The 13,735-nt window shown below is 50.8% G+C and overlaps 1 protein-coding gene across 2 annotated transcripts in view; it reads left to right on the top strand.

The window, feature by feature from the left end:
- Positions 1-13,735, top strand: part of CE3H16orf96 (chromosome E3 C16orf96 homolog) — a 36,937-nt gene that overhangs the window by 14,651 nt on the left and 8,551 nt on the right. For both annotated transcript variants that reach the window (XM_042972297.1, XM_042972296.1), the window contains 8 exons: positions 2,206-2,291; positions 2,582-2,692; positions 5,870-5,944; positions 6,389-6,553; positions 9,748-9,866; positions 10,565-10,627; positions 12,496-12,588; positions 13,439-13,619. In XM_042972297.1, coding sequence (XP_042828231.1) covers positions 2,206-2,291; positions 2,582-2,692; positions 5,870-5,944; positions 6,389-6,553; positions 9,748-9,866; positions 10,565-10,627; positions 12,496-12,588; positions 13,439-13,619 — 893 coding nt within the window. The remainder of the gene's footprint in view (positions 1-2,205; positions 2,292-2,581; positions 2,693-5,869; positions 5,945-6,388; positions 6,554-9,747; positions 9,867-10,564; positions 10,628-12,495; positions 12,589-13,438; positions 13,620-13,735) is intronic.

The following is a 13,735-nucleotide window of genomic DNA, read 5'->3' as shown; positions in this document are numbered from 1 at the left end:
GGGGTGGTTAGGGTCTAAAGTTGGCCCCGAAGAAGGAGAATCCCACATCACAATTACTCTGGAAAACTTCCTTTCGACAGCCCATGTGATACAGCACTACTGTACGATGTGTTGATAAGTCTGGATCAGCCAGAATGTCCAAGAGCACTGAACAGGCCCCAGATGAAGTGGTCAGTTTGAGATTAGGAGCCACTGCCAGGCAAACAAATGTGTCCTTAAAGACCACAGAAGCTTTGTGGGTGGCAGTGGTACCTGCAGATTTGTGCTCCCATTTTATGCCCATGCTGGACAGAGGCTCACTGAGGGGACTGGAGGGCAGGGTAGCCTCATCTACTGCTTCTCAACCTTGTCTCCTCAGCATCCCCAGGAGACTTGTTAAAGCACAGACTGCTGGGCCCCACCCCTGGGGTTTCTGACTCAGTGGTCTGAGCAGGGCCCAAGAATTTGCATTTCTGACCCATTCCAGCAGCTGATTTTTTTTAATGTTTATTTGTTTTTGAGCGAGCGAGAGAGAAAGAGAGCACTTGTGTGCACAGCACAAGAAGCAGGGGAGGGGCAGAGAAAGGGAGGGGACTGAGGATCCGAAGTGGGCTCTGCTCTGAGAGCAGAGAGCCCCTTATGGAATTGTGAGATCATGACCCAAGCCCAAGTTGGTTGCTTAACTGACTGAGCCACCCAGGTGCCCCCAGCATCTGATTCTGATGCTGCTGGCTCAGAGGACCCACTGTGAGGCCTGTTGTCCTATCCTATTTGAAGATTTTTTTAAAAGTAATCTCTGGGGTGCCTGGGTGGCTCAGTCGGTTGAGCGTCTGACTTCAGCTCAGGTCATGGTCTCACGGTTTGTGAGTTCGAGCCTTGCGTCGGGCTTTGTACTGATAGCTCAGAGCCTGCTTCTGCTTCTGTGTCTCCCTCTCTCTCTGCCCCAACCCACTTGCAGTCTGTCTCTGTCTCTCTCAAAAATAAATTAAATTTTTTTTAATTAAAAAAAAAAAAGAAGTAATCTCTATACCCAATGTGGGGCTCGAATTCGTAACCCTGAGATCAAGAGTCTGACTTGATCTGTTGACTGAGCTAGCCAGGAATCCCAGCTCAGGGCCTTTTCTGAGACTGGAATAAACTCCAGAAAGGCCTTCCTAGGCCTGTGCTGTCTAATATAATACCAGGAGGCACTTGTGGCTGTTGGACACTTGAGATGGGGCAAGTTCAAGTGCAGGTGTACTCCAAGGGTGAAGTGCATGTCAGATATTGAAACCTTGATGAAAACAGGAATGTAAAACATCTCAATAATTTTGTATCATATATTCAAATGATACTTTTATATCATATATTGAGTTAAATAAAATATCAAAATTAATTTTATCTGCTCCTTTTAATATTTTTTTAAAATGTATTTAGGGGCACCTGGGTGACTCAGTCAGTTAAGCATCCAACTTCAGCTCAGGTCATAATCTTCAGGTTCATGAGTTTGAGCCCCACGTTGGGCTCTGTGCTGACGATTCAGAGCCTGCTTTGGATTCTGTGTCTCCCTCTCTCTGCCCCTCCCCTGCTCATGCTCTGTCTCTCTCTCAAAAATAAACATTAAAAAAAATTTTTTTAAATACAGTTTATTTATGTTGAGAAAAAGAGAGTGGACGAGGGACAGAGAGAGGGAGAAGAGGGAGTCAGAGTCCCGAGCAGGCTCTACACTATCAGCACAGAGCCCAATTCAGGGCTCAAACTCCCAAACGATGAGACCATGACCTGAGCCTAAGTCAGACACTTAACTGAGCCACCCAGGTGCCCATTTTAAGATTTTTTTTAAAAGACTGTAGCTACTCAGGGGCGCCTGGGTGGCTCAGTTGGTTAAGCCTCTGACTTCGGCTCAAGTTATGATCTCATGGTTCATGAGTTCAAGCCCCACATCAGGCTTTGCACTGACAGTACAGAGCCTGCTTGGGATTCTCTCCCTCTCTCTCTCTGCCCCTCCCCCGCTTGTTCACGCTCTCTCTCTCCCCCTCCCAATGAATAAATAAACTTAAAAAGAAAAAAAGAAAAGAAAAGAATGACTACTAGAAAAGGTAAATGACCTGGAAGGCCCCAGGCTCACAGTATCTTTCTGGTGGCCAGTGCCACCTCGGTCGTCTCCTGGCAGAAGCAAGTGGAGCCCTAGATGAAGGGTCTTTCCCCATCTCTGCCCCTAACAGCCACCCCCTCCTTTGCCCTCAGCTAATCTGGGAGCCTCTTCTAAGCTCGGCACGACAGTGGACGTACTGCAGGAAAAGATTGGGAACCTCCAGAGATCCAGGATGAAGGTCAGTGCCCTGGGGCAGAAAGACACTAGGGGATGGTGGCTTGAGGCAGGCTGACAGCTGAATTGCTGACCCAGGACCAGAATTTGTTGTGTAGCTAAAAGGCGGCCTGGGGGAGTGAGTGGGGCAAAGGAGACAGACCTGGCAGGTGCAGGAGTCCCAGTGGGTCGTGGCTATGTGGTCCCCCACCAACGAGGGTTCTCGGCACTGGCCTGGTACACTCTTCAAGCCCCTTCCCTGCCAGGGTGACCTTCGATGCCGAGGGCTTCATGACTGTGTCTCCCCCCTTTTAGGAGGAGGAACTTGAAAGAATTTGGGGCCACCAAATAGAGATAATAAAGGATCACCACCTCGTGCTGGATAGGGCAGTGGAAAAGCTCCAGACTCGCCTGGGTGACTTGAAGGTCTGTTTGGTTTTCTTAAATATTTTATTTTTTATTTTTGAGACAGAGAAAGAGCATGCACACAAGAGATGGGGAGGGGCAGGGAGAGAGGGGAACTGAGGATCCGAAGCAGGCTCTGCACTGACAGCAAAGAACCCGATGCAGGGCTGGAACTCATGGACTGTGAGATCATAACCTGAGCCAAAGTCAGATTCTCAACTGACTGAGCCACCCAGGCACCCCAAGTCTGGGGGTTTGGGTGGGCAGGTAGGGGAGGATTCCATACTAGGACGTTTGGACCCTCCTTTCAAGGGTTCACAGCTACACCCAAGGCAGGGGAACCAGGGACCCTGCACTGGCATTTCATCTTGCATTAATTACACTTCAATTGAAACCAACAAATCTGGGCCCCCCCTCACCTCCGCCCCCAAACATATAAGCAAGAGGGCCTGGGCAACATCTGTGTTGTTGACCCCTGGGTCACCCGCCCCCAGAAAGGTGCCTGGAGCACAGCCAACACTCAACATGTGCTGAAGACATCAGCGAATGAGTGAGGACATTTCTTGCACCAACTGTTAGGTTCATAACATTTCCCCTAACCCAGCTCAGCACCGGTGGGTCTTCCCAGAATGGCAGGCTTACTGACATGACAATTGTGCATACAGACACCAAGCACCTAGTAGGGGCCCCCTTGGACACCCTCTCCCATGGGCCTGGAGGGTCTGACTCAACTGGCCTGATGACCCTGGCCCCAAGGTCCTCAGGGCCAGTCCCATCTGTGCCTTGTCTCCAAGGTGTCCCCAGGCTTTGGAGGAGGGCCCAAAGTCCTTCCCAGCAGGAAGACAGGACCTTCCCCCAGAATGAAAGAGACAAAACCCCAAACAGAACCACCCAATATAATTTCCATGGGGGCTTCTGATCCAAGTCAGGGGGCTATTGGTGGGGTGCACTAGGATGTAGGGGGCACAAGAAAAAGGCACATCTCCCCCCCCCCCGCCCCCATGCAGGTTCCAGGCTAGGACACACACAGGGCAACTTGGTGGGGAAAAGAACTTCTGGAAAGGGAGCCAGTTCCTAGCCCGGGTGAGGGCTGTGGGTATCTGGGGTTGCAGGCTCAGACCTTTGCGAATACCGAGGTCAGGAACGACTTCATCTCCTGCCAACTCTGGACCCTTACTTATCACTGCCCTCCTGCGAGGCTGGGCCGCCACGCCCTGTGGACATATTGATGGAGACCGGAGCTTGTCCGTTCAGCACGTCTGCTGAGTGGCCAGCACCCTGCCCTGCCCTGTGCACAGTGTCTGCCTCCAAGTAGCTGTCACTTGAGGGAAACTCCAGAGGACAAGGCCTGACCAAACAGTGCCAAATGGAACAAGGCAGCCTTTGTCCTTCCAGCCCCTGTGCCAACAGGAATTAGTTGCTTATAAAAGTTAACCCTGGAAAGACCCGGAGCAGACTTAGTATACAACACATGCTTCGCTAAATATTTCCTTTTTTTTTTTTAAGTTGTTATTTATTTATTTGCTTGTTTATTTAGGGAGAGTAAGCACGAATGGGGGAGGTGGCAGAGAGGGGGAGAGAGAATCCCAAGCAGGCTCCACACCACTGGTGCAGAGCCCCATGTGGGGCTTGAACTCCTGAACCAGGAGATCATGGCTTGAGCCAAAGTCGGACGCTTAACCGACTGAGCCACCCGGGCGCCCCAAAATGCCCACGTCTTAAGTCTAAGAGCTCAGTCCACGTCTGCCTGTTCATGCAGCCACACCGCCACCACGCAAGCAGGAGGGAGATGTTTCCATCCCCTTGCTGTGCATCTCTCCGAGAGTTTTCCACTGAGAACCAAGCGAGAACATAAGTGGGGGCAGAACTCTTTCTCACGGGCTTTGTAGAAAACGTGACTTGCCTTTTGCAAGTGGATGAGTGTCTTTTATAAGCCAGAGGCTGCATTCCAGAACCACTCCTGGAAGAGACCATCATATTCTGAGTTGTGGCTCGGTGCAGGAGGAGACCGAAAAGACGGCCAGTGAGTATACCACTTACTGGGTGTATTCGTTTTCTGTGGCTGCTGTAACAAATGATCGCAAACTGGGTAGCTTGAAACACTAGGTACGCATTCTGTCACAGCCCTGGAGGCCAAAAGCCAGAATGCAAGGTGTTGGCAGGGCCTTGCTCAGACTGAGGATCCTTGCCTCGACCAGTTTCTGGTGGCTCCAGGGGTTCCTTGTCTTGTAGCCACATCACTCCAGTCTCTGCCTCTGTCGTCACATGGCCTGTTCCCTCTAGGTGTCTGTCTTCACGTCACGTCTTTATAAGGACACCAGTCAATGGATTTAGGGCCTGCCCTGATCCAGTATCATCTCATCTTTTTTTTTTTTAATGTTTTATTATTTTATCTTTGAGAGAGAAAGAGAGACAGAGTGTGAGCACGGGAGGGGCCGAGAGGGAGGGAGACACAGAATCTGAAGCAGGCTCCAGGTTCGGAGCTGTCAGCACAGAGCCTGATGGGGGCTTGAACTCACAAGCAGTGAGATCACGACCTGAGCTGAAGTCGGACGCTCAACCACCGGAGCCACCCAGGCGCCCCAGATATCACCTCATCTTAACCAATTACATCTGCAAAGACCCTATTTCCAAACAAGGCCACGTTCACGGGTTCTGGGTAGGCACGAATTTTGGGGAGAACATTAATCAACTCAGTACACAGGTGATCCTAGCAGTAGAAGTTAGAAGGTCCCAGCTAATCACTCCTCTTTATTCCCAGATTTTAATTAGAAAGAGCCAAGTGGAGATCTAAATATTAACATCAGGCCTGATGACTCCAAAAGGTCAGGGATCCCTGCTGATGTGGGGTTAGAGGAAGCAATGACTTGAGGCCAAAACAGGACCTTCCTTCCACACCTGCATTTCCCATTCTAGACTTTGGGACCCATCTTTGGGGAAGGTGGACATGGTGGAACTTGGCATTTATTAGAATTAGGTTCAGGGCACCCCGATGGCTCAGTTGGTTAAGGATCCAACTTTGGCTCAGGTCAAGATCTCACAGTTCATGAGTTTGAGCCCCATGTCAGGCTCTGTGCTGACGGCTCAGAGCCTGGAGCCTGCTTTGATTCTGTGTCTCCTTCTCTCTCTGCCCCCCCCCCCACTGTGCTCTGTCTCTTCGTCTCAAAAATAAATAAATGTAAAAAAAATTTTTTTTAGATTGTCCATGCTCAAATTAAAAACCTCGAAATGCACAAGGTGGACAAAAGTGTGATGGAGCAGGAGTTGAAAGAGGTGAGTGATCAGAGACTCCTCTCCCCTCCCGCCCCTGCATCCTGAGCCCAGCTCTCCCACCCAGGGCATCGGGGTCATCTAGACAAGACAAGACCAGGCAGAGAGCCTCCCAGGTTCCTTCCACCTGTATCGTATAGAAGGGCTGGGGAAGCTTCCCCAAAGTTGTCCCATCAACTCCTATTTTCAGTGACTCAGGGTGAATGACAGTTTGTTACTTGCGCTTAAAAATCAGGCAGCATCTTCTCCATCACGGGAAGACCTTGGCTTACACCTGATAGCTGTGTCTGAGCCAATTAGACCCCGAGGTTGAATTTCAGCCAAGGCCAGGCGTTCAGGGTCCCAAACTCGAAAACACGGACCGGAGTGGTCTGATCCCGCCCCCCTCCAGCTTCCTCCTTCTGCCACCCCAGCATCACCGCCGCTCTGAGTCCCCTCTGTCCCCAGAAAGCCGACAGGAGCACCCTGGCAGGCAAGGCGAGCCGAGCTGACCTGGAGACGGTGGCCATGGAGCTGAACGAGATGATTCAGAGCATGCTCTTCAGGGTCGTGACCCACGAGAATGACTGGAAGAAGGCTGAGGAAAAGCTGAGCAAGGACCTGAGCACCAAGGTGAGTACCCCCCAGCAGTCGTCTCCTGCTGTGTAACAAGTGACCCTGAAATGTGACAGCTTGAAACGACAAATGCTCTACAGTTGCCGAGGCTCGGGAATTGGGGAGCGGCTTAATTGAGTGACTCGGGGTCTCCCGTGAGGCTGCAGTCAAGATGCCGTTGGCGAGACACCTCACTCCCTCACCACACGGACTTCTCACAGAGTGGCAGCCAACGTCCCCAGGGCAGGTGGCCCAGGAGAGCGCAATGGAAGCTCCGTCAGCTTCTATGACTTAGCCACGGCGCATCATCTCTGTAGTAGCCTCGTTCCACGGGCCAGCCCTACCCCGTGTGAAAGGGTGTGAGCAGGGAGGATCTTGGAGACTGACTGCCATAACTCTCATGCCTGGGCAAGCAAGGGGGCAGGGTGGGATGGGGCGGGGTGTCTGCTGATAATTTATTTATCCATGCATCCTTTACTGACCACCTGTGATAAATGTTGCTAACGAGTCACATGCCTTGATTTGTACCATCCAGTAGAGAGACAGGCACAGTCAGACCAACAGTTATACTTCTGTGTGGTTCCTGCAGCAGGGGCTGCTGGTATGGCCAGGAGAGCGTGGGCTCGGAATCAGGCAGCCCCTCTGAGCAGCAGCGTGCCCCGAGTGCTACGACCTCGCTGAGCCTCAGATTTCTCATCTACAAAACAAGGATATGTTCATTCATCAGCTATGCGCTGGGCACGTATGACGCTCGTCACTGGGGATATAACAACAATCAAAACAGATATGGGATGTGTTTCTCATGGAGATGCCCTTGTCTTTCTTTTTTTTCCAAATGTTTATTTATTTTTGAGAGAGAGCGCGAACAGGGCAGTGGCAGAAAGAGAGAGAGAGAGAGACAGACAGACAGACAGACAGACAAAGAATCCGAAGCAGGCTCCGGGTTCCAGGCTGACAGCACAGAGCCTGACACAGGGCTTGAACTCACGGACCGTGAGATCATGACCAGAGCCAAAGTCGGACGCTTAACCGACTGAGCCACCCAGGCGCCCCTGGAAACACATTTGTCTTAAAAATCACACAAATCAACGTAGAATTGCAGCCAGAGGAACTATAGTCATCTACAGAACAACTGACCTATTTTTCTTCAGTAATTCAATGATAGGGTGGGAAAAAAAGTGGAGACAGAGAGACTGTTCTAGATGAAAAGTGTCTCCAGAGACAAAACAACCCAGTGCAGTCCATGAGGAGTCCTGGCTTGTGTCCTGGTTCAATTGAGCCAAGTCTACAAAAGGGCTGGCAATGAGAACAGTCAGGAATTACTGTTCATGCATTGGGTATCACGTAGGAAAATGTCCTCACGAGTACGACAGTATTCATGAGTGAGGTGTCATGGTCTTTGTAAGTTTTCAAAAGATAGCCCATCGAAAGAGTAAGGCAGATGTAGCAATCTGTTAAGAATGATGGACTCCGGATGGTGGGTGTATGGGGGTTAATGATTCTGGTCTTTTCACTTTTCTGGGTGTTTCAATTTCTTCCTAATAGAAAGCTTTATAAATTTTTGTTTTAAGTGCTTTTTCTTTTCTTCCTGTATTTTTAATTGTGACAGAACTCACACAACCTAAAATTAACCATTTGAAGTGACTAAATCCATGGCATTCAGTACATTTATAGTGTTGTGCAAACACCTCCCCTATTTAAGATATTTCCATCCCCCACAAAGAAGCCTGTGCCCATTTATACAGACACTTTCCAGCCCGCCCTGCCCCCAGTCCCTGCCAACCCCTGGGCTACTTTCCGTCTCTGTGGCTTTGCCTATTCTGGACATTTCATGTAAGTGGAATCATACATCCTGTGACCTTTTGTGACTGGCTTCTTGACCTTAGCATCATGGTTTCAAGGTTCATTTATGGATCAGACTCCCCATTCTTTATCATGGTTGAACAATATTCCATCAGCCGGATAGACCACATTCTGTTTATTCATTCATCTGTTGATGGACACTCGGGTTGTCTCTACCTTTGACTATAATGAATAATGCTTCTGTGAACATACACGTACAAGTTTTTAAATCTTTTTTCAGAAAGTTTATTTTGAGACAGAGAGAGTGTGTGAGCATGTGAGCAGGGAAGGGGCAGAGAGAGAGAGAGAGAGAGAGAGAGAGAGAGAGAGAGAGAAAGGATCCCAAGTGGTTTCACACTGTCAACGCAGAGCCTGACGTGGAGCTAGAACTCAAACTGTGAGATCATGACCTGAGCTGAAGTCAAGGGTCGGACGCTCTACCGACTGAGCCAGCCAGTCAGCTGCCCCTGGAACGAACACCTTAAAAATTCAAAAGTCCCCCCGTGGAAAGCAGTCTGGCAATTTCTCAGAAAGTTAGATATCGAGTCCTATACAACCCAGCACTTCCAACCCCTGTAGCCAACAGAAATGAAAACAGGTCCACGCAAAAGCTCATACAGAAATGTTCAAAGAAGCATTACTCATAATAGCCAGCGGGTGAATGGATAAACAAATTGTGGTCTCTCTGTACAGTGGGTACAATGAGATATTATTCAGCCATAAAAAGAAATGAAGCCCTGATTCATGGTATAACCCATGAACCTTGAAAACATGGTGCTGAGTGAAAGCCAAACACCAAAGGCAACAGAGGATGTGACTCTATTTATGTGAAGTATCCTAAACAGGCAAATCCACAGCCATGAACGGGATCAGTGGTTGCCTACACCTGAGGGTTTGGGGGGAAACGAGGGGCCATCGCTAATGGGTACAGGGTTTCTTTGGGGAGTAATTAGGATGTTCCAGAACTGGTTGCACTCATGGTCCGTTGTAAGTATACTTCATACTCAGTGAATATGTGTCGCATGTGTGAATCTCAGGCCTGGGGACCGCTGGGAGAAATGTGTCTTGGGCCTGAGGGCCTCAGTTGAGCAGTAGTGTTGATTTTATCTTTTGGAGGCAGTAACTGGCAGTATTTCTTTGCCTTGGCTACTGGGGAGCTCACTTTGCGGCTCCATTCCGGCAACAGTGTGCGTTAGGGGTATGAACCGTAACCTAAGCTTGATCGTGTCCCCTTTGCTTGACCCCCTCGCTTTTGCTGTTTAATCTTGTTACCCAACATTGGGTAACTTTGCTGCAGATCCTTTTCTTGAGCAAGGTGGGGTGTGAATTAGTTGACTAAACCCTCTTTTCTTCCCTTTGGCTGTGTGCAGCTGGCCCACAGTGATTTGGATGACCTGAAGAAAGACGTGGATGAGGTCTGGAAAATAGTCAGGAAGCTGCTGATTGAAGGCCTCCGATTTGACCCTGACAGTGCTGCTGGCTTTAGGAAGTGAGCCCCTCCTGGGTGGGGGTGCACCTCCCAGAGGCTGGGGACAATACCCTCTCTCCAGAGAGGAAATGAGATGGGTATCCCAGCAGATTCTGGAAGGAAGGATTCCAGACCTGTGGACCCAGGGAGAAGGAGTGGGGCTTCCCAGCTTGGGGGTTGAGGGTGGGATGGGGCTGAGGGCACCCCCGAGGGGGGCATCTCTGGTCTTGGCTGGCGGAGGGGCTCCAGGAATGTATCTGCTCCAAAGCCCTTTTGCTGTGAATGAGGAAACTGAAGCTCACGGACGGTAGGGGCCATGCAGGGCCTCACAGGGAGCCTGGGTGGATCTGGGACTGGAGCCTGTCACCATTTCCCCCACCCCATCTAGAGAGAGTCCTAGGCAGAGGAAATCAATGTTGGGGGGGCAGTCTCCTGTCCTAAGATGACCCCTCATCCTTCCAAATATCCCCTGTGAAGGGCAGCTTTCCAGAAGGACCCTGGTTTTAAAGACCTCCATTATGTTTGGGCCAGACACATAAGCTGCACACACTTTGTCCCCCACTGCTGCAGGTGGCCACAGGTGGGGATCTGCAGGGGCCAGCAGGGCAGACTTGAGCTGGGCCAGGCCAGCGGGAGTGGGGTGTGGAGGGAAGTCCTGACCCTGCGGTACAGACAGGCCTTCCCCACGGGGCAGCAGCTGATGGCCGGCTGTCTTCCAGGAAACTGTTTGAGCCGGTGAAATGCATCTCCTGTGACCGGCCCGTGGAGATGATGACTGGCCCGTGAGTACCGCCACCAGGGGGCGTCTGTGCCCAACCCCTCTCTTCTGGATTCTCCAGAATCGCCCAGCCCTACCTGCCCTGGGGGGGTTGTAGGTACATGATTTAGATGTTCATCCGGCCCTATACACCATTCCGTACACATCATGTCCTTTGCTCCCTGTCCTGGGCAGGAGCACCGGCATCCCCTCCTTTGCCAGCCCTGCCTGGTGTCCCGTGTGTGCCAGGGTCAAGGTCAGCTCCAAAAGCAAAAGGATGGAAGGAAAGTGGGGAAAAGCTGAACTTTGTGGGACTTCGTTGCATGTATTTTTAGAGTCTAAAACTTTTGTTTATTGAGGTGAGATTCACATAACATAAACCATCTTCAAGTGAACAATTCAGGGGGCGTCTGGATGACTCAGTTGGCTAAGCATCCAACTTTGGCTCAGGTCATGATCTCATGGTTTGTGGGATCAAGCCCCGTGTTGGGCTGACACTGTGGAGCCTGCTTGGAATTCTCTCTCTCCCTCTCTGTTTCTCTCTGCTCCTCCCCCACTCCCATTCTCTCTCTATTTAAATAAATAAACATTTCTTTAAAAAGATACCTTAGGGGGCGCCTGGGTGGCTCAGTTGGTTGGGTGGCCGACTTCGGCTCAGGTCATGATCTCTCAGTCCGTGAGTTCGAGCCCCGCATCGGGCTCTGTGCTGACAGCTCAGAGCCTGGAGCCTGTTTCAGATTCTGTGTCTCCCTCTCTCTCTGACCCTCCCCCGTTCATGCTCTGTCTCTCTCTGTCTCAAAAATAAATAAACGCAAAAAATAAATAAATAAATAAAAATTTAAAAAAAAATAAAAAGATACCTTAGGGGCACCTGGGTGGCTCAGTTGGTTAGGCATCCGACTTCGGCTCGGGTCATGATCTCACAATCCATGAGTTTGAGCCCCGCGTCGGGCTCTGTGCTGACAGCTCAGAACCTGGAGCCTGCTCCGGTTTCTGTGTCCCTCTCTCTCTGCCCCTCCCCCACTCGCCTCTGTCTCTCTCTCTCTCTCTCTCTCTCTCTCTCTCAATTTCTCAAAAATAAAACATTAAAAAAAATTTTTTTAAGATTTTTTTTAAAGATACCTTATAAAATATAAGATGTTATTGTGGCTTAAATAATATGGTAAAGTATATGAATGTTTTTGGTGCAACTTGGTGAATTTGTATGTGTGAATACACCTTTATAACCATCTCTCAGATCAAAGTGTAGAACAGTTCCCGCTGCCCAGAAAGCTGATATTTTACTTTGTTTTCATTTTTGTTGTTGTTTAGGTAAAATACACATAGCACAAATCAATCATTTTAGATAGAACAGGCCAGTGGCATTTAGTGTATTGACAATATTGTGTAACCGCCACTCCGGCTGGCAACAGAGCACTTCCACCAACTTCTCTGTTTCAAGGATTTACCTATTCTGGTTTTTAGTTTTATAATCAGAACAGTTGTTCTTTATGACATCTCAAAGATCACTGGGGCTCTTCAGAGCCCTTGTGCAGTGGCCCCATGCTGCAGATGTCTCTAGAAAGTAGGCTGGATTTGAGGTGCCTGGGTGGCTCAGGGCGGTAAAGCATCCGGCTCTTGGTCTCAGCTCAGGTCACGATCTCACAGTTTGTAGGTTCAAGCCCTGCGTCAGGCTCTGCGTTGACATCATGGAGCCCGTGTGAGATCCTCTGTCTCCCTCACTCTCTGCCCCTCCCCTGTTTATACATGCTCACGCTCTCTCGCTCTCTCTCTCTCTCTCAAAATCAATAAATAAACTTGACGGCTGGGTTTAAGGGAGGGCTTCCTGAAGGAGGGAGCCCGGGGCCATCTGCTGGCCACTTGTACCTCCCACTTAACTCTTGTCCCCAACAGGCAACTCATCACCATCCGCAAAGCCCACCTCCTCTCGCGGCTGCGCCCCGCCAGTGCCAACAGCTATGAGTACCTGCAGCGGCAACGGATGAGGTGAGCGGGCTGGGGGTCTGTCCCATAGAGGGGGTCCTCAGGGGCCCGGGAGCCCTGCAGACACGTCAGCTCCAGTCCTGGGATCCAAAGGTGGTCCCAGGGCATTGTCAGCCATCTGCAAGGGAGCTGTTTTGGGACAGCCGTGGCTGGGGCAGCAGATGGCCTGGGAGAGAATCGCAGAGAGGGATGGGCTTATTTACTGGGCATCTATTACGGGCCGAGACGACTGGGGAAGGGTTCTCATTTAAGTCTCATGACTCTTATGAGCTAGAATTGAGGTGCCTGCTTCCAGCTGGAGGAAATAAGCGAGGACCGTGGCCTCAGGCTTGGTGTGGCCAGGCGGGCACTGCACTGAGCGCTTGGGCATACCTGACCTCAGTGAATCCTCAAGCCTTCCCTTTGAGGTGTATTCTGTCATCACCCCACTTCATAGTTGAAGAAACTGAGGCTCAGATAACTTAGCCACCTGCCCAGGTGGGGAAATGATGGCTGAACAACTATCACAGCCATGTAAAGGGGAGGGCCATGGGGGGGGGGCCTGTGCCTGACACCCCCCACCTTCCCGTGCCTGATTCCTTCTTGAGATCAAAGGTTCAAAGCCTTCCATTGGCAGGCCAGACTGGGGTCCCAGGGGTAGGTGGGATCTGGGGGAGCACAGGACTCGATTTTTCCCGTCTGCCCCAACTGTGCCTGTCCATATCCACTCGCCAGCCCATAGTGGCCCCTCAAACTCAAGCTGGAAGAAATTCCAATCTTGTCTTGCTATTGGTCAGGCCCTTGGGCCCACCCTGCTGCTCCTCTGGGGCAGAGGGGTCTCCCAGCAGCTGCTGTCCTACCTGTCCTACCCCAGGGAACACCAGCAGCTACAGCAGCTTCAGGATCTTGAAGACCAGGACAGGAGTCTGGATGCGCTGGGACCCCAGCAGGACTGGGGCGACGGCCCCGGCAATGATGCTAACCTCAAGTTCAAGTCCTATGACTTGTCAACATTCTACCCCTACGGGGACCCTGAGGTGTTGGACTATGACACAGTGAGTGCGGCAGAATCCCTGGGCATGGGTGACCCCCCGGGGGAGGCCGTGCTCTGCCTGGCCTCTGTGTGTCCTGGAGAGGCAGGCAAGGACTCTCCCTGATCTGGGGCCCGGGC

This window comes from Panthera tigris, chromosome E3, assembly GCF_018350195.1.
Source record: "Panthera tigris isolate Pti1 chromosome E3, P.tigris_Pti1_mat1.1, whole genome shotgun sequence".
Lineage (NCBI taxonomy): Eukaryota > Metazoa > Chordata > Mammalia > Carnivora > Felidae > Panthera > Panthera tigris.
The sequence above is the reverse complement of the archived record's forward strand: the minus strand, read 5'-3'. Positions and strand labels throughout refer to the sequence as shown.